General features: G+C 44.6%; 1 protein-coding gene across 3 annotated transcripts in view; it reads left to right on the top strand.

Moving 5' to 3' along the window:
- Positions 1 to 19,407, top strand: part of LOC133138881 (metabotropic glutamate receptor 4-like) — a 281,844-nt gene that overhangs the window by 139,283 nt on the left and 123,154 nt on the right. For all 3 annotated transcript variants that reach the window (XM_061258002.1, XM_061258004.1, XM_061258003.1), the window contains exon 3: positions 6,788 to 7,004. In XM_061258002.1, coding sequence (XP_061113986.1) covers positions 6,788 to 7,004 — 217 coding nt within the window. The remainder of the gene's footprint in view (positions 1 to 6,787; positions 7,005 to 19,407) is intronic.

Raw genomic sequence — 19,407 nt, 5'->3', positions numbered from 1 at the left:
AGCATTGGTTCTCTGCAGGCTTTGCCAATGCCCATTTAAGCATGAGCCGGTTTCAGCCCTCACATGCCCTCTGCCTTGTAAACTTATTAATATTGATTTTCATCTGCGATTCAGGATCCCATCTGTCAGTGACTGACGGTGTCCTGGCCCACATTGCCTGGGCTCAAAGGGGCTACACATGGGGTTATTTATTTTACCTGACACACACCGCGCCTCATCCTACTGTCAGCAATACTGGCACCTGCCGCCCGCGCTATCCGCTTTGTGCTGGGTTGAGCTATCCAGCGAGGTTGCGACGATAATCATTTCCCACTTAAACGCGCAGCACAGAAACGAGCCGCGTCTGGAACCCGGCGACATGGCGCGAGACCCGCGCCAGACGGCCGGCCGATGACGATGGCGTCCGGAGGGAGAGGCGTGTTTAGTGGAGCTTCCTGGAAACAAAGCCTGATTGATGGCGGCAGGTGGTGCAGGACTGGGCCCTGACGGCTGCTCTCCCTCGTCAATTCCCTCTTCCTTTCCGGGTTTCTGCAACAAAAAAACGCACCTCCCTTATCAATTCCCTCTTCCTTTCAGGGTTTCTGCTACAATGAAACACACCTCCCTCATCAATTCCCTCTTCCTTTCAGGGCTTTCTGCAAGTCGAGGGAGGATAAGTAAACAGAGTTGCCAAAAATGGATGAGAAATCGCATGAGAGTAAAGCATCTTCATGAGTGTAGATCATCTTTGAATGCACTGGCTGAACCAGTAAGCCCGTGTCCCGAGTGAGTGTCACATGACCACATGTCTGAAGGAGAACATTAGTCACCCCTCATACAAATACACAGCCGTTTATACCAATGGCTGGCTGTCGGTTGTGGTTATATTTTTTTGTGGAGCTGCTTCACTTTAGGATCCAGAAGATTTGAATGGATAAGGTGAGCATGTGTTGCTACAAAATGTTTTCCGATTTCAATTTGCATTCACAAATCTGTACTTGCCAATTTTCTGTTAGCCATACTAGCTAAGGGACATCCAGAAGAAATAAATTGTGAACATAATGATGATGATAACTAGTAGCCTTTTAATGAACTGTCCGAAACAGGGCTGAGTACCCACAGGAGCCTCCTCAGAGCAGACCTGCTAAGAGCCTTCCGCAGACCCACTCCCGCTCTCGCTTCAGGAGCTGTTTTTCTGGAAAGCTCTGGAGCTCTGCAGTCCGCTCCTCCAGAGCTGCCAGTGGTCACAGCTGTTTCCCGCTCCGCAGGTGGCTGATCACTGCGGTCCACTCCATCAGCGTCCACTTGAGGACAGTTTGTGGTGGATTGCAAACAACATGGTTGCTGGTGGACCGCAACCTGACTGTTGCTTTAGTGTCAGTTCCCTATATAAGGCCTTCTGTTACCTTATCAGTTCTATCTCATTCACTTCATTTGTATTTCGTGTTTACATTTCCTAACACGGTGAACCTCTCCCCAGAGAGACTTCACAAACAACAAAATTACCCCCGAGTACAAATGTTTCAGTGGAAATGTACCGTTCTTAAACCGTAAAAGCAAAGCACACACAATGCTAGAGCACCTCTGGCCTCTTTTCCAAAGACCTGCATATTAAATTCAATTGAAATATTTGTCTGAATAGAGCCACTGGATTTAGATAACCGTGCTGAATGTATGTACAGGGGATATGCTGGCTGGAGCTAATGTACAGTTAGTGACATTGTTGGAATATTAAAACGTGGGCTAATCTTGTAGTATAGTCATGTAACAGGCTGCTTGGTTTAAGACCTCATTATGCTCTTTGACTGACAGCCCTTTCCCATGTACAGCTTAGAATGTTTATTAGGGAAAGTAATAATGACGGCAGAAGCAGAGAAGTGGGATTAAGGACTGCCCTTGCACCGTGCTTTACATACACAAGGGCTTATCTGTGTGGAGGCCATGATTACCACGGTTAAAATCCCATGTTGTTTTCCATAATACCGCTGTACTGTGTTAGCTATATCATTATTTATTTACCAAACAATTTGTGCTATCTGTAATTAATAAAGCAATAAGCTGCTTATGAGTTTGGTCACTGGGGTTACGCGCGGTCTTGCGTGTTCTTCTCCGTGTGTCGCGTGTTGACACGGGGGATGTTTGTGACGGAGGTGCGATGTGACAGGTGGCATCCCGGGCAGGCCCGGGAGCGAGCAGCTGTCTATCTCCGGGCCGAGGAGGCCCGCCTGTCCGCCCCGCTCGCCTCGTGACCTTTCCCTTTAATTTGCAGTTAATCTGGAGAGTGGCATTTACATATTAACACAGTGCCTCGCGTCGTGTCCGCCGCGCGGAATTAGACGCGTGGTCACCCCGCATTTGCATAATTTAACCGATAATTTAACCGCCAGCGCGAGAAGACCAAGGAGAGAGATGCCCCGGGCAGGGAGGGGAGCGCGTCTATTGCAGTGCAGTATGGCAGGGCGGCCTCATCCTCAGAGAAACACTGTGGGACTTTTGATGAGCTGATCTTGGATCAGTTTTTTAGCGCAGAGGGGAACAGGTTGTTTACTCTTGTGTGGATCGCGGGTGGGGGAAATTTCCGCATGTCAGTCATTAAATATAGCTTCCATAAGAAGGGCCTCACCTCTGTCTCTTCTCTTGGCTAACGCCCTCAGCACTGGATGGAAGCAGCATCGATTATCTGCAGCACACGTCTGATGATGAAACGCCATTCGGCCACCCCGTGGGGTCACACCGCAAATCATGCTGAGGCCTTCGATAGCTCTGCATCTCCCACTTTATTTACGACCTGGAAATTAGCGGACGCCCATATACTTCCACTCCCAGCCTCGTGCCTTTCGCAGATTTAGAGTTACCTTGCGGGTGGCGGTTTGACAAGAGGTGACTATTTTCATCCAGCCAGTGACCCGTGTCTTAAATTTAATTCAGTAACCCTCACTCCCCCATCCAAGGCTCTCCAGAATTACTAGCGGCCACCCTTTTCCTCAGAGCTGTGGTCCTAACCCCTGGTCCCGGCGAGCTGCAGGGTCTGCCGCTTTTCCATTTCACTTTAAACTCCCGTGGAAACCAGGCGAGGAGCGCTAACCATGTAGTCACCGGCTGCAATCGATAGAGCGCTGAGTGTGGATGGAAACCGGCAGGGCCCGTGTCTCTCCAGGACCAGGGCAGAGGACCGCGCTCACCCTGGTCTCCTAATGGCTGCTGTGTTTCATTAGCTTGAGGACGTGAAACCCGATGCAGCAAGTTGAGCACGCTCGCCAAGCTTGACTGGCCAGCCAGGCTTCCCCGGGGGCCTGGGAGCCTCCACTCCCTCAGGCTCATTATGCAGAATATTAGCTGACTCTAATCGGGCAGCTGCGCATGGCACAGGAGCATCTGGGGAAACTCTGGGCCACTTCGGTTTGCCCATATCGGAATGTGACACATCTCAGTAGTTTTTTTTTTTTGTTCTGTTTCCCAACACTCTTGAAGATATCGTTTAAAATCGAGGACACACGTTAAAATATGAATTGCAAAGCCAGAGCTTCTTGGCTTGTTGCCCGGTTGGTTGGAATCTATAATTGCAGCTGATTTCCTCAGACCATTTATTAATATTCACACTGCAATATTATTCCTTCATTATTTATGCTGGGCATCTGACAGGATGTTTGACCAGACATGGGATGTTAGAATGGCACGATTGGGAAGCACAAGTGAAACCCAATAGCCCCATATGCACCAACAAAAAATAAAGGAACATGGGGAAATTCAATGATAACATTTTAGCACACGTTACTAATTCAGCAAGTCCAATATTAATTGCATGTGCTGAATGCAGTTTATCACTATATTTTATTCAGTCAAAAACATGTCCTGTCCAATGTGTAGTGTAGCCTCTACTATCCAGTAGTCTCATTTCTGGAATTTTCTCCTGAATTTGGACTGAGGGTTTTTGGGAGGCACAGGCATCTCCCTCCCTTTTTCCCATACCCCAGGTGACCGACTGTATGTAAGGTAGGCCACCACATACCTCTCCCACGACCTCACAGATGGGGGTGAGTAAAGAATTTATGTAGACTCATTAAAAATAATAGCACTCGTTAAACAAAAAGTTGAAAATACGCCAGGACTCATATGTTGTTTTTGGGGAATTACTATCTGGAATGTACTACTTTCAGGCACCACTGATTTCCCAAGGGTGACAGATAGTAGAGGTCCTACTGTATTTGCATTAGCAAACATTATTTTTACCCATATTGGGAAGCAAACCCAAGCATGCATCTTACTTTAATATTAAAAACAGCAGTAGTGCAGTGTAAAATTAATTATTGTATTAGTATACAGTGTAAGGGGAGAGCAGCTAAATCTCATTGTGTAATTACTGTATGCTCAGTGCAAACTTAAAGATGTCCCCACTCAACCTCTGATGTGTGGAAGGGTTCTCTATGACCAAGTTCAGCCGTAGACTTAACTGTAGGCCAAAGCCACTTAACATGTCAGCTCTGGTTTTTTGTCCTCTACCTGCCAACAAATTTGACTTATTGTGCACAGGAGACTTTCCATTAAAATATGCATCAGCATAAAAAGGGCTTTTCAGATTTTATATCTTAGCATGAAACACATTATTGAACGTCGTAAAATATACCCATTTAACTCTAATGTGCTTGGCGGAGAAAATACAGCAGACAACTCCCACTACATTCACTGCCCTCCATCAATCCAGAATAACTCACGCAGGCAAGAAAGGAAATGAGTTATCAAGTTTTTTAAATCTACTTAGTGATGAAAAGGCATTCAGATGGAGTCTTGTACCATCAGCTGGGATGAATTGCCCTCATTCTCCTGCATCGCATTTTCACTTACTGCTAACGCATACCTGCATGAACATATACTCACACATAATGCACACCGCACTCACACACAGTGCATGTACACATATAAAACACCGGTCACAAAATCAAAGTTCACTGTCAATTAAAACAATATTTGCATTGGGTAAGAAGCAAGGCTGTATTTTATAAGAAAAATAAGCATTGAAACCCTATTCTAAATGGAATACCCCAGGTCACTTTTAACAAAGTTACCATTAGCACGTTCTTTTTCAGTATTTTTATGTGCATTGAGTAAAGGGCAACTGCACAGCCCCTGTCAGATTATTGTTTTCATCCTCATTGAACAGTGAATCCTATTTGTGTGAACACATTTCATCCCAGATATAATTATGTAAGGCATCAAAAATCAAGTTATACCCCAGTTGAATTAATTTACATAATCAGAGATTTTCTTCAAGCCTGGTACTTACCCATGGCATTAACTGATTTGCCTCTAAAAGCACATCTCACAGCTCTGTGACTGCACTGTCCTCTTCAAGATGTTTCATTTGTACTTCCCAGCTTTTTTTTTGTCAACTGAGCACAGTTTCTTTTGAAAGCTGTCGCTTGGATTAATTCAGGCTTTATTATGAGTGTGCCCAAAGGCCTACCAAATGGACCACGGACTCCCGTAAATGCACAGGTAACATTTAAACGTGGCAACTGTGAGGCACGATGAAATGCTCTCAGCTCGCATATATGGGAGATGAACAATCGACTACTGTGATGCGCAGTGTTTAATGCTGTAAGAACTTCTGGTTTATGGATCACTAATAATAAAGCAGGAACTACTGTAGGTCTGTCTCAGAGGAAGCTGGGCAATAAACACATTTTACAAACAGTTTTTACGACTGTTACAATACACGATAAGTCAGAGATAGAAGCTACTGTATACATACCTCAATAAAGACAAAAAGAAGGGGAACACACCGCATGGTGGCGATGACTGTTATTACATTTGATAATTATCTTTCCAGTAAATAGACCGGCCCTAATATACATACGCAGGCATTCATGTTATGTAATTCAGGTAACATGTTTGAAGTCTGAAGCAGTTTGAAGTTTGAGCTAAACCTCTTGACCATGTCTGCATGCTGTTATGCATTTGGTGCCACATGATTGGCTAATTGGATATTTGGTGTTTGAGTCTACAGAATGGCATTATAGCAGTGTGGACTGTGTGTGAGGGTCGGGAATCAAAGGCACTCTCTTTTTCTCATTCATTGGTACTTATTATATATTTAATGGGATTAATATGTTTGGTAATGTTATTGTCATTATTACACTGTTGGCCTCATCATTCTGAGAGCTTCATAATGATCCCCTGATACCTTTAAACTAATTGCGCTAACCTCTGTTTATCCATGGCCAGTGATTGCTCACAGAGATGTTTTTTTTGGAGGTAATGGCCACTGGTTTCACAGCAGCTGTGCCGTGTAGATACACGTGGGCTTTGCAGAACTCACTCGGCGCCTGCTCTGGTCTGAAGGAGGGGACCAGCGAGGGTCCAGCCAGTAGCCAATGCCTGTCAGTTATGAACAGATGTTATTAATACCTGTTCCTCTTTCACTCTCTCTCTATGTGGATTGGGAGAGCATGTTGACGTATTTTTGACATATTTCTGAATGTATTTTCTATATACATTCTATGTGTGTGTGTGTGTGTGTGTGTGTCTGTGTGTGTGTGTGTGTGTATATATATATATATACACACAGACACACACACATTCTGTGAGTAATTTATTAGGTAGACCTGTACACCAGCAAATATTTAATCGGCCTATCATGTGGCAGCAACTAAACGCATTAAAACTTGCAGACATGGTCCAGAGGTTCAGCTGTTGTTCGGGCCAAATGGCAGAATGGGGAAGAATAGTGCTCACTGAGTGTGTATATATCTGCATGGGAAGAGCATGTTGTTATGTTATTGGTGAATGTGCCCTCCCTCTCTCCCCACAGATCCCCCAGGTGAGCTACGCCTCCACGGCCCCGGAGCTGAGCGATAACACCCGCTACGACTTCTTCTCCCGCGTGGTCCCGCCGGACACCTACCAGGCCCAGGCCATGGTGGATATCGTCAAGGCCATGCGCTGGAACTACGTCTCCACGGTGGCATCGGAGGGCAACTACGGGGAGAGCGGCGTGGACGCCTTCATCCAGAAGTCCCGCGAGGACGGTGAGTCCAGCTCTCCTTACCCGGGAGAGCCGGCGTTTTCCCGCACATTCACCTGTGACTTTTCCCCTGTTTCTCTGCCTCCACTCCGGAGGTGATTAATGCCAAATATTGTTTTCCTGACCTTCGGCCGAACAGTTGCCGCTCTCGTCTTCCTAGGTGAACGTTAGGGCCCTGTTTGTGACAGAGGGTCTCTCAGACGGAGCCGCTGTTCAAAACGTTGATGAGAAAGCGGCCGGTTTTCTGGCTCCCGAGCGACGGGGTCGAGGCTCCCGCGCCGCAGCTTTTGTGAACGGCTGACTGGAGCATAATGAAAGCGGACATCGCCCTGCCTCGCTTCTCTCCCGCCTTATACTTTTCCCGTCGCCGTCTCTCCTGTGCCAACACAAAAACACGCCTCCTCCTTCCACTCAATTTTCCCATCAGTATGCGGACGGGGGGAGAGAGAGAGCTCCGTGAAGCGTTTCGGAGGGAGAGAGGGGTCGTCGCGCGGTGGGGGGGATGCAGATGCCGCGTTATGAGCGTGGCCTCTGGGCTTTTCCAGAGCGGCTCAGCGGTGAAAAGTGCAATCGGCCCTTCTGTGCTGGCCACCACGTCACCCATCTGAGTTCACGGCCCAAGGAAGGGAAAGTTGGAGGACGAGAATAGCAGCCCCGTGAATACTTTCGCCCCCGTTTGATCTAGGGCCCTCGTACTTCCATTCCGTTGAGTGATTTTATCCTTTGTGGGCATTTTTTACATTAAAAGCAAAGCACATGTCATGTCTTATTTTCATAGACTCCATCAAGAGCCATCAGGAGACCCTGGCCCTTTTATATTGCTTTTGAGCAACTTGATCTAGGGGGAAATATTGTTGCCATGGGCAATGGGATGAATGTTTTGGAAAAATAATTATTTTTAACCGGGGCATTAGTGCAGCAAATGCTGATCTAGGTCTTACAGGCCTGTGCGCTTTTGGATATTTTGTGTACAGTTTGTTTTGTGTCTGATATTTTTTTTGATAGCCTCTCCCCTGTGCTTACTGTAATACCAACAGGCTGTAAGTGGTGGAGGTTGGTTCTGTGGGCTTATAGTGGCATGTGGTTGCCTCAGTTGTGTAGGGGGGGTGAGGGGGAGTGGTAGGAGGTACAAAGCTTGCAGCACTTCCTATTTTTGTGTGAGAGCCTGGCTTTCCCACTCAGAGGGTGAGTGACACCGGAATTGCAAATCCCCAACATACTGTAAAATAAAATAGGATAAAATGAGGGATTTCACTGCATCGCTTCTGCCTACCAAGTTAGGAGTCGATGCTATTTCAATTCAGTCGGTTTAGGAAATAAATTGAACCTTGTGAATTGGAAAATGGCCGTAATCTTCTATGAGTATTTTTCAGTTCACTTCTTGATTTTCCAATCATAAACTAAATTGATTGAATTGAAATGGAATTGACCCTAATTTGGTTGCCAGCACACCAGAGAGGCAGATGAAGGGTGTTCAGAAGGACTATCAAGCAAAAGGGCTGTTTCCATTTCCATGGTTTTGTTTGTGAACTGAAGTGGAATTGAAAGGCATGTACATGTTTGTATGTGTGTTTATCCATATATATGTGTATGCGTGCAAACATACAAGAGTGTGTGTGTGTGTGTGTGTGTGTGTGTGTGTGTGTGTACGCCATTTGAAAATCCAAATAGTACTCTCTTACTATAGCAGGCAGAACAGATACCCACTTGTGCAATTCAGCCCAATCAAAAGTGCCTGAACGTCAAGGGAGAAATTAATCTTTTGAAGCCGAAAAGTGGCCGGGGAATTAATAGCCACCACGTTTCCGTAGTGAATGAACACATTTGTTGTTTTTTCCGTTCAGACTGCACTTGCGTTGTCGCGCCCCTGACAGGGGTATTGTGGGAAATGATTGATTTGACTCCTTGTTGTTGGCTGGCAAACCCCTCAAAGCTATTTATCTTTGTCATGAACCTCGCCTCAAACCTGGTGTAGATTGACGAGCTGAAATAATTTTGGCAACGTCAGCTGAGAAACAGGTGGGTGTTGGGCGACACCATGGGGGAAAGTAAATTAATTAGTGAAAAAACTCAGTTTTATTGAATAATTGATGGTGGTGAAGAAATGCCTTCATGCCATGCATGCATACATTAATACTCACCTGTGACAAGGCAATAGTATCTTTTTATTGCATTCAAACGCAAAATATGCATGTGCACACGTGTATTTCTGTGTCTAAACTGAAGGGGCTCCTCTAGCTTCGGATAGCTCCTGATTTGTTGGAGCGTGTGTGTGTGTGTGTGTGTGTGCCTACCACATACTGTACCGCAAGCCAGTTTGTGTGTGTGTCTCAGTGACCCATAGCTTTGGCTTTATTCTAAAATCTGTTTTGACTTGATTCTGAAGTCTAAAGAAAGACATGTGTCTCCTTGAACCCCTTTGCCCTCTCTTCCCTGGCTGCTCTGCGTTATGATCCTGGGGGGGGGGGGGGGGAGCGGGGGGAGCCTGCCTGTCTCACTGTGTGGAGCGAGGCAGTGCACTCAACAGGGAAATCTCCTCAAATCTCTCCTCTCTCACCTGCCCCTCTTTCAATATTATACAAACTCATTCTGCAGGAGGAGAATAAGTCACTTTCTCTTGAATGGAGAAAACAGTGGATGCCTGCTCATGTTTTTGGGACTTTTGAGTCACCTTTGAGGCCCTTGTTTCTCCCACTCCCTTGTATGCTGCACTTAACTGAGAGACCTTTGACACCATCAATCATAAGAGGTTGCATGTCATGTTATAGCAGGTGAGGTGGGGTTAATGACTTTATATTCCAACAGGAGACATGGAAAAGTGCTGTGAGCTCACTCTTTATGTGAATTCAGAATTTCAGAGTTGTATTACGTAGGCTGTATAACGGAGGGCCTTTAAAAGTAATGCAGTATTTAAAATTTTTGAAAGGTTTTGAGATCTCTGCAAGGCTACATGCCTTACTGTAATGGGAATGAGTCTAGAAAGAAGGAAAGGCAGAAAGAAAGAAAAAGAAAGTAAAGATGTACAGAAAGACCACACAAACTCAAACATGGGCTGAGCAAATGAAAGAATAGCACAGCAAATTCAGCATGTGCGTGACTTGCCAGAGTTCACTGGTATCCCACATTCACACTTAAAATTTGCTCTAACAAAGTCAATGTTAGACTGCTGTCTCTGGGCATGGACGGTTTGGGGTGTGGGAGGAATTATGGGTAGTGTGCTGGGGACCACAGGGAGGTGTGGGAGCAGTGTGTCAGGGCCCAGTCCCTCTTGCCCCTGCCCTGTGGGGTAATAAACCCTCCCAGTGTAATGGAACTGGACCAGCTAAGCTCCCTCACAACAGATGGGCAGCAACCAAGGCTGGGGGAAATCCAATTCCACAGGCTACAGAAATGACTCCGGCTACCGGAGCTAATGACACAGTCCGTCATACCGCGTGGTGGGCTTTGAAACCTGTGCAGGGGTGGAGGAGAACTATCGTTCTCAGGAGAAATGTCATTGGTCAGCTTAGAGAGTAGGATGTTAATGTAGCTTGCTGATTGGGTTCCCAAAAAATGTGGGGTATGAGTCAGATAGGGGGAACCATGGAGGAAAGGATGCGGGGGTGGAAATAAAGAGAAATGAAGAAAAGATTAGGAGGAGCTGGAAGGAGAATTGCAGGGAGAGAGGAACATGCACGTACACATACGCGCACACACACACACACTCACACACACTCTCACACACACACACAAATGTATGTCAGATTAACAGGAGCTGAAAAGTGTGACACATTACCGGGAGGCACAGAGGGGCTCCACCCTGCCCAGAGCTCTGAGCAGCAGACACACACACACACACACACACACACACACACACATAAATACACACACACCCCACACACACCTCTGACCCAGGCTGCGGCTGGATCTGATCTCTGCAGACAGGCCTGTCGGTCTCAAGGCCTCCCAGCTCCCATGCCGACACCCAGCTCTGCGTGGGTTAGCTTTAGATGCAGTTAAACCTCTTAGTTCTGGGTCAGACCCTCCAACCACAAGCTCTTCGCTGACAGCTAACTCCACACAACCTCTGGACTGTTTTGTAGCCGGATGGCTAAGTTAACGGAATGCTTAAGCTACTGTCCTCAGCACAGCAGTGAGACTCTACACCAGGGGTCTCCAATCTTATCCAGAAAGGGCCGGTGTGTGTGCAGGTTGTTGTTTTAGCACAGGACTAAGACAGCTGATTCTACTCATCTAGGTCTTGATTAAAGACCACGATTAGTTCATTAGTATAATCAGGTGTGTTACTGCTGGGTTAAAACAAAAACCTGCACCCACGCCGGCCCTTTTAGGATAAGATTGGAGACCCCTGCTCTACACCCAGGCCGCCAGTGGTCTCGGTGTACCGAGCTCAAGGCATATCGACACACTGCTGCTGTTGGTAGCCAATTGCAGGGATGCGATTAGTACATCCATCAGGTTAACAATATACATGGGCAGACAGCCCCATCGTGGCATTGTGGCATTTAGAGAGAGCGTGAAGCAGCAGCGGTTGGGCTTCTGTTACTGCTTTGGCACAGCGCTGGGCCTGCCGTCCAGCAGCTTCGTTAATATCCAATAAAGCACGACACGTCCAATTAGCATCCTGCTCACCCGAGCTCCAGTGTTGACTTTCCCATTTGTGTGAAATTTCGAAAGGTCCCCGCGTTAGAGATTCCAGGAGCTAAGCTGTTGTTCAGCATGTTTTAATGAAGCTGTTTACACTATCTCTTAGAAACGACAGACCTTTTGTAAATCTTTACTAAAGTTAGATGTGCTGCTACCTGGATCTTACAAAACTGGAAATGTTCTTTTTTGGGAATGCAAACATTGCTTTGTGTGAACTGTAGTGATCTCTAAATCGTACATTGTGAATTCAAAGTAAAAAAACTGACTTGAATGTGAATGAAAGTAAAAACTTTTACAATGCTTTCTAACAAGATGCAGACAACATAAGACGCAGACAACATCCACGAAAAATATGAAACCCTCTGGATTCCGATTGTGGAATCGCTAGAATTACAGAAAAAATTAAAAATACTTGATAGACATGGGAATTATTTTGAATACAGCAACAGCGGTATAAACTGCGCTGAGGTGGAAAACTGGAAATAAATGGTTCAACACTGTGCTCAAGCTCCCATTTTATCACAGGTTCACCACTCCTCCGAATGTGTGTTGAAGGTAATTGATGTGTGTGTTTGAGGAGGAATGCTCATATCATTGAACACCCATAAACAATGAACCTGAAACCCAGTCAACAGCTATTGTATCCTGACATTTAGCCACTTAAGTGAATGCCTCATCGTATCTTCACACCGACAGTCATCTAAATGAATGCACATGGCTTCATGGGCTGTTGCAGACATCAACACCTGTCTACCTCAGTATGTTTGTATCAGTGAAGTGAGAATGTGTTATAAAATGGTTATCAAGGGTCAACTATCGACTGTAAAGTACCATTGAGCTAGAATGCGTGGTCTAAAATTAAATAGACAGTAGTCTCTTTGCTTATGTTTTCCTCCATCCACTGCGCTTGTTTTGTGATCAGCTTCCTGTTTGCCTGCAAGTGAAAGGATAGTGTACAGTTTGGATATGTATTCATCAAACCGATGTATGAAAACTTGATACTGATGAGGTCAACATATAAACATCCCTACTAAATATAGAAATTGAACGACATAACTTAAATTTATCACAATTTCTTTTTTCTTTCTTTCTTTCTTTATTTCTTCTTTCTTTCGGCTCTTCCTCACTCATGCATTTTTGGCGGTTGTCACTGTGTAATGAGCGGTGGTCATGGTTACGTCTCCAGCCAGGTTCTGGGTCTGTGGTCTTTGAATGCGTGCCAATGCCTCGTCAATGCCTGCCCAAGGAGGCCCAGTAGCAGTGCGTCCGCTGTGCACAATGGCACAAGCCTTCGTGACCAGCCGTTTATCGGGCTGATGAAGGCATTGTCGATAATAAGGATAATGAGCCATTGCTTGGCTCCCAGATCACTTCCAGTTTAAGGCCTTGCCTCAGTGCTGAGTACTACACAATCACAGCTCTTTACGGTGTGATGAAACCCAACCGTCCGCTTCAGTGCCGTACATATCACTGGAGGTGTTGCTCGTCTCTGAATCAGAAATGTAAAGCAAAACATTTGTCGCCATTATAATTTTCTGGGTATTTGTTTCAGGTTATTTTGGAATTGGAAGAGTAGCTGTTATATTTTTCGCATTTTGCAGTGAGTTTTAGGTCCCTTCGGATTAATTCAGTTTCTGGAGCTGTTTAACTTAAAAATGATTAAAAAGTCTGTTGGATAGTAACCTTTTCAAAGGTAAGAAGCAAATAAAAATATGGCAGATACAATTTTCTGAAACTGTTTTATTAGGTTCTTTCTTTGATGTTCTGCTCTGTGCTTCTATTCAGGGTTTAATAAGGTGCGAATAAGAAGTCACACGTTTTAGATTAGAGAAGCTTTACACTCCTAAATTCCTCCCCCCAAAAGCCAATGTCATTAAATTTAATGGCTGTTCTATTTGGCTTTGACAGCTATTGGTGATAAAATAAAGTAATGGTCTTACTGTGCTTTAATAACTTTAGTAGTAGTGTATTATTAAACATCTACAAATTGTTAATCAACATTTGTAACACCATTTATAACCAAAAGTTATAACAAGTCTAAAATTGTTGCACGTTTTATGTTTCTTTGTCTGAGGTTTTTACTCGAAAGTTTCACTTTGATGTCTAAGTGCAGGGCGGATGCAGTTAACATGAGATCATATTTGCTCAGTTATCAAACGGCTTGGTCTTCAAAGATAAAACTTTGTAAATCCCAGGGGATTCAGTCAATGTTTTCCTCAGCCGGAATTAGCTCTACCTCTTGCTCTCGTTCCTTGTCTCCTCGTGTAAAGTTGAAAATGTCCCCGTGTAAAACATTGTTGTGGCACGTCCTTAAGCTGCACCTGGCTCCTGGGTGGCTGCACATCTGAGTGGCAGGGTGCTGGTGACTCTAAAGGAGCAGCACCCCAGCCCAGCAGCAGAGGCCTGTAACCGTGTATCGCATCTGACCCGACCCGCCACAGACCTGTACTGTTCTGACCGGCCCGGTACGTATGGTGGTCTCTAATGAGAGGGGGCCTTGTGAAGGCTCAGCCACAGACCTGTACTGTTCTGACCCGACCCGCCACTGACCTGTACTGTTCTGACCCGGCCCGCCACAGACCTGTACTGTTCTGACCCGACCTGCCACAGACCTGTACTGTTCTGACCGGCCCGGTACGTATGGTGTTCTCTAATGAGAGGGGGCCTCGTGAAGGCTCAGCCACAGACCTGTACTGTTCTGACCCGACCTGCCACAGACCCGTCCCGTGTCTGACCTGCCCGGTATGTTTGGTATTCTCTTATGAGACGGGTCCTAATAGATGCTCAGCCACAGACCCGTACCGTGTCTGAAGCACCCACCACGTATGGTGTTCTCTAATGAGCGGGGGCCTGGTGGAGACTCAGCCACAGGGCGGTGCAGTTAAGCATCAGTGTGCCCAGTCACCTGCTCTCACAATTATGCCAATTCACATTTCTGTGCTCACAGCGTCCACAAGAATTGCGTTCACCGTCAAGCCGGGCAGAACCCCACTACCACCACCGTCTGCCAATGCTAGACAGCTGGGACTTTTATTGTTCATCCACTTGCATGCATGTACTCAACTCATCACTGCTATAGGAATGTATCATCTGTTAATTGTCGTAAAAGATCATATTTGCTTTATTACGCCAAATCATTACATACACTCAGTGATCACTGTAGTTCGGACCAGAAACCAGAATCTGGATAATATGTAATGCAAACTGCATATGTCCTGTCAGATATACCCCGGGTTTTCTGTCATGCATACGCACAGTGAAGGTTCTGTGCTACTCCTTCAGATACACGGATGGGGAAAAATCTCCCCTTAAAAAAGAAAGATTGTTCGGAGGAGGAAGTCCTAGTTCTCGTGTCTCACATCTTTTCTTGAGTCGAGCGAGGCAGTCACTGACTGTGACCTACTTCCCCACCCACCAGTGTGCCACATTCTCTAGTTTTGTCTCATAGTGAGTCTTTCTTCCCTCTTCTGTAACTGTAGTCACTTATCTAGTGCATGGTTTACTTTTAGCTCTAATCATTAACCATCCAAGATTGCTCACACATGCCACTAAATGATCCAAGCGCATATTGTAGGAATTTGTTCATGGCTTAATTAGTAGACATGGGGGATCTGCTCTGTAACCAACACATTGGTGTTGTCTTGTGACTGGGTGACCACTGAGACCAGCACTGGAACTGGGCACAAACCCAGTCCTGGAGCTGCTCTTTCCTGTTTTAGATGCGTACTAAAACCCACCAGTCTGGCCGCATGGTTAATAAGCTTCTCGGTCAAGGCTGTCTTGGGGTAGCACTATGTAATTAACAAAAGACACATTTCAGAGGTGGTGTTTTGTTATAATTCCACAGAACTTCAATGTGTTTTAACAACAGATACAACAAAAACAGCAGTTTAATTGGTTATTTTCAGCCAGTTACAAAGCCACTTACGAAAAGGTTAAGACATTGTAATTTATGTGGATTAAACAACAGAACAATTTGCTGGGATTTGTTTAGTTTTTTTGTGAGTGTGGTAGAATTGTTAAAATTGAAATCCTCTCATTAAGTACAGTAAACACAATTACATGCATTAGTGCCGTATGCTATTATTATATCAGAAAATAAGAGCGGCAGGATAATTCAATTCTGTGGCAAGAACCTTTTATTGTTTAAGCTGTCATATTGTGGTCAATCTATCTCTTCAGACCACATATGTTGACTTTGAGGGTTTTTTTGGTGAGCTAATCGTTCATGCAGTGTGTTCCATGTCACAACTAAACCAGAAACCTATTGTATTGTTTGTGTCGCCTTTCTCAATTATGGATTTTCCTGAGAGACCCTGGGGGTGAAGTGGTCAGGGTGACACGTGTGGATTTTCACAAGCCTGAAGCAAACTCATTTCCTGCCAGCCTCATTCCGAGCTGACCCCGGCTCTCAGAATGGATCGGTACCGCTGCTGCAGGTCCGGCTGAGCAAGGCCGCTCCGAATGCAGCAGAGTTAGAGCTCCGAGCATTATATGCACAGCAAACCTTCATTTTCTTTCCTGAATGAAATGTGAAATGACATGGAAGATGTAGGACAAAGGTTACTCCCTGGGAGAAAGTGCTAGAAGAAATAAAAGTGGAAGCAGAAGCCGGAGAAGAATGACTCATGGTGCGCAGTCTAAACACTCTAACTTCTGTCTGATCCGGAGTTATTTACTATGCTTTGACGAGGCTTGATGCCATCATCATATTTTACATCTCCGGTGGCAATAAAAGTCCCCTCAAAAAATACGATCGCGCATGAAAGAGATTTTACCCCTCCCAAAGAATGATGAACTGTCCTCCCCTCTGAGAATAATGTTGCTCTAAAATTGACCAAAAGGGATGGTTTTCCATTACTTATCATGACCTACGTATAAAACTGTTAATTGGATTATTCAGATTTCACAGACACTCAAAGAATGTCTGATTTTTTAAGTATAGAGGATACAGCCAGAACACATTTTCCACAAGAAAATAGGCTATGTCATGATCTGTGTTTTCCTGTTTTCAGTTTTTTGTCTGTTTTCTTAGCGTTTTCGCCTTTGGTATCCCTCGTGGCTTTCTGTAGTTCTGTTTTTTGTTCATTATTTCTTGCACCTGTTCTGTCTGTTCTGTAATGGCTGCCTGTATCTACAAGTTATAAATAGATCTTCCCCTGTATATTTCACACTCATACACACACATACACACACACACACACACACCGAATGCAGTTTGAATGCACTAGTACCACTCACTTTTACTTTATTATAAGATCTCCATATTAATATGTCTTTGACTCTAGTGAATGTGTTTAATTACTCACAGGACAGATTTTAATTAAATCAAATACACCCACTGTTCTTTATCTCCCCCAAGAAATAAGCTCTTATTTGGATTTCGTGCCACACACGTATAAACATGAGTCAATATATAATGCCACATTTCAGTGATCATGCCGCATGCCTGGGTATCTGTTTCAATTCTTCTGCCAAAAGGTGACCCATATCCAGTTACCAGACAACCCTGAATTCAAGTTGGTTGGTATGCCAAATTGCAGTGGTTACAAACTTACATTGGTCAGGACTGTGCATACCCCTTCCAGTCAATGCTGGTCTGAGGTAGTCATGTGTTGGTTCAGCTTCAGGAAGTGTTACTATATTTGTTGTGTTCAGAGGCTCTCAAACTCAATCCTGGGTGTCCATGTTTACGGAGATGTTTGTGGCTGCCAGTCACTAGATTAACTAAGTTTGTTGAAAACATGCAGTTTACTGAAAGCTGATTCAGATGCAGCAACAAAACTGGCTATCTGTTGGAAAACATTTGAATTGACTTGAAAGTTTATTAGTTAGTTAGCTTAAAAAGCGAAAACTTTGAGATGGTTTCAAACTAAGTTGGCTGCACCAGTGTATTCCGGACAGCTAGGCCATGGTGAAGATTGGTACAGATTTGCTGTTTAATTTAAACTTTAAATTTTACTTTCATGATGAGATCACTGTTTGCCTCCCTGTGGCTTTCTAAAGTTGCCAGAGAGAAGCCAAATAAAGTTTGTCCTTCTAGCTGTGTACATTTTTGGATGAGCTTTTCCTTTAATGTGCATGGAACAAGGTTTTAAAGCGCTAATTAAAGGAAAAGCTGTGTAACGAAGAGACCATTTCCCTCCTTTGTCTACATGTCTCTGGTTTCCCCCTAAAAAGAATGCTGCATTTCCCCATCCCTTCTCCCCAAAGACCTGCAAGCAGAGACTCGCGGGCCTGGGAGAGAGGCATTGCTGACATGGAAATAGTTCCCAAACAGATTGCATTAAAGCAGCAATTACCATAATCTTCTTATGATGTCACTTCAAGAGGAGGAAATAGTCTCCCTCAATGGGGCTGTTTGCCGTCTTGGATGATATAATCAAAGAGGGGGTTTATCTCTTCTTCTCCTGTCTTTCCATTTTTTTTGTCTCTTGGTTTAAGAGTGGCAGTGGCGCCATCTCCCAATATCAAAAACAGTCGCTGGTAGAGGGCATTAAAGCTGGCGGACCTGTCACAGCGTGGTGAACGCCAGGATTTGTGTCCTCAAAAATCCCATTAGGAGAGGGAGAGTAATGAGTGAATTATGTGGGTGTGAATAAACTGCAGGCCCATCTGCAATGCGGGCTAATTTATATGATCAAGTGACAAATCACAGCAGGCGCTGGTTCCTCCGACGGCAATCTTGGAAAGTGCCACACGAAACAAAATAAGAATGATGGAGGAGAGCCACTTTGATTTAAAGAGTCCAGACATAATGGCAGCTGGTTTGGCTACTTTGTCTTATATTGTTGCAGTAAACAATGCATTGCGCATTTTTCAAAGGGTGAACACATTAACGCATATTATACAAGTATCAACAGGCATAACTCTTCCTTCTCCAGGTGTATGCAGACAGTAATTCAGCACACTCTCACGGCTGAAAGTGCAGTCCTCAGCAGTTTTATTCCACTGTTTGTAAATAATCGGCTACCATCCCATAAACAGACTGCATATTAATGGCAACAGTACGCTACGCACTTGAGTACAAACCATTTGTTACATTGAACAGAAACATCCTGGGATACGTAAAAGGGCACACATTCATTCACTAAATAGATCACCATATTGTGGTTGAGCTCATATTTGATGTGTTATCCATTTATACCACAGAATGTTTAGCAAATAATTTCAGGTACTATGTGTGAGTATAATTACGGCAGAGCAACACCTTTCTGGTCAAAGGTGCAATTTCCTATTAAACTCCCTTATAGTCTCTTTTCTCTTTTTTTGCACATTACTTATTAATTCAATTAAATTACAAAATCATGGTGAAATAACCACTTCAACAAAGCTTGTCTACCCATTCCTTATCTGTACATCTCCCAACAGCCCTGATCAACTTCAATCTTTTGGTCCAGTGACTCACCAAAACATTTTTGCAACCATATCATTTAAAGAGAGTCGTGTTCAGGGAATATGATGAAAGAACGAGACACAGTATAGATATGTGCGTGGGAGTTCAACCAAAGTTTTTCTCACAGACTTTTCCAGAAAGATATCTTGTCTGAAAACACAGACTGGCTGTGGGATACTGCATGTGGAGCTCTGCGTTCCCTCTCTTCTCTGTGGAAAAGTCAGTCATCGCATTGAGCCCAAGTCCTTGGTGCAATCATTCACATTTCCCTGCAGAAAACCAGCTGACGCACTGGAAAACCATGAAAGCACAGTTAAACTTTTCTGGCTCTCGGCCCTGTATTCATTTTCCACACAAGAGATTT

Source organism: Conger conger, chromosome 10, assembly GCF_963514075.1.
Source record: "Conger conger chromosome 10, fConCon1.1, whole genome shotgun sequence".
Taxonomy (NCBI): Eukaryota; Metazoa; Chordata; class Actinopteri; order Anguilliformes; family Congridae; genus Conger; species Conger conger.
The sequence above is the reverse complement of the archived record's forward strand: the minus strand, read 5'-3'. Positions and strand labels throughout refer to the sequence as shown.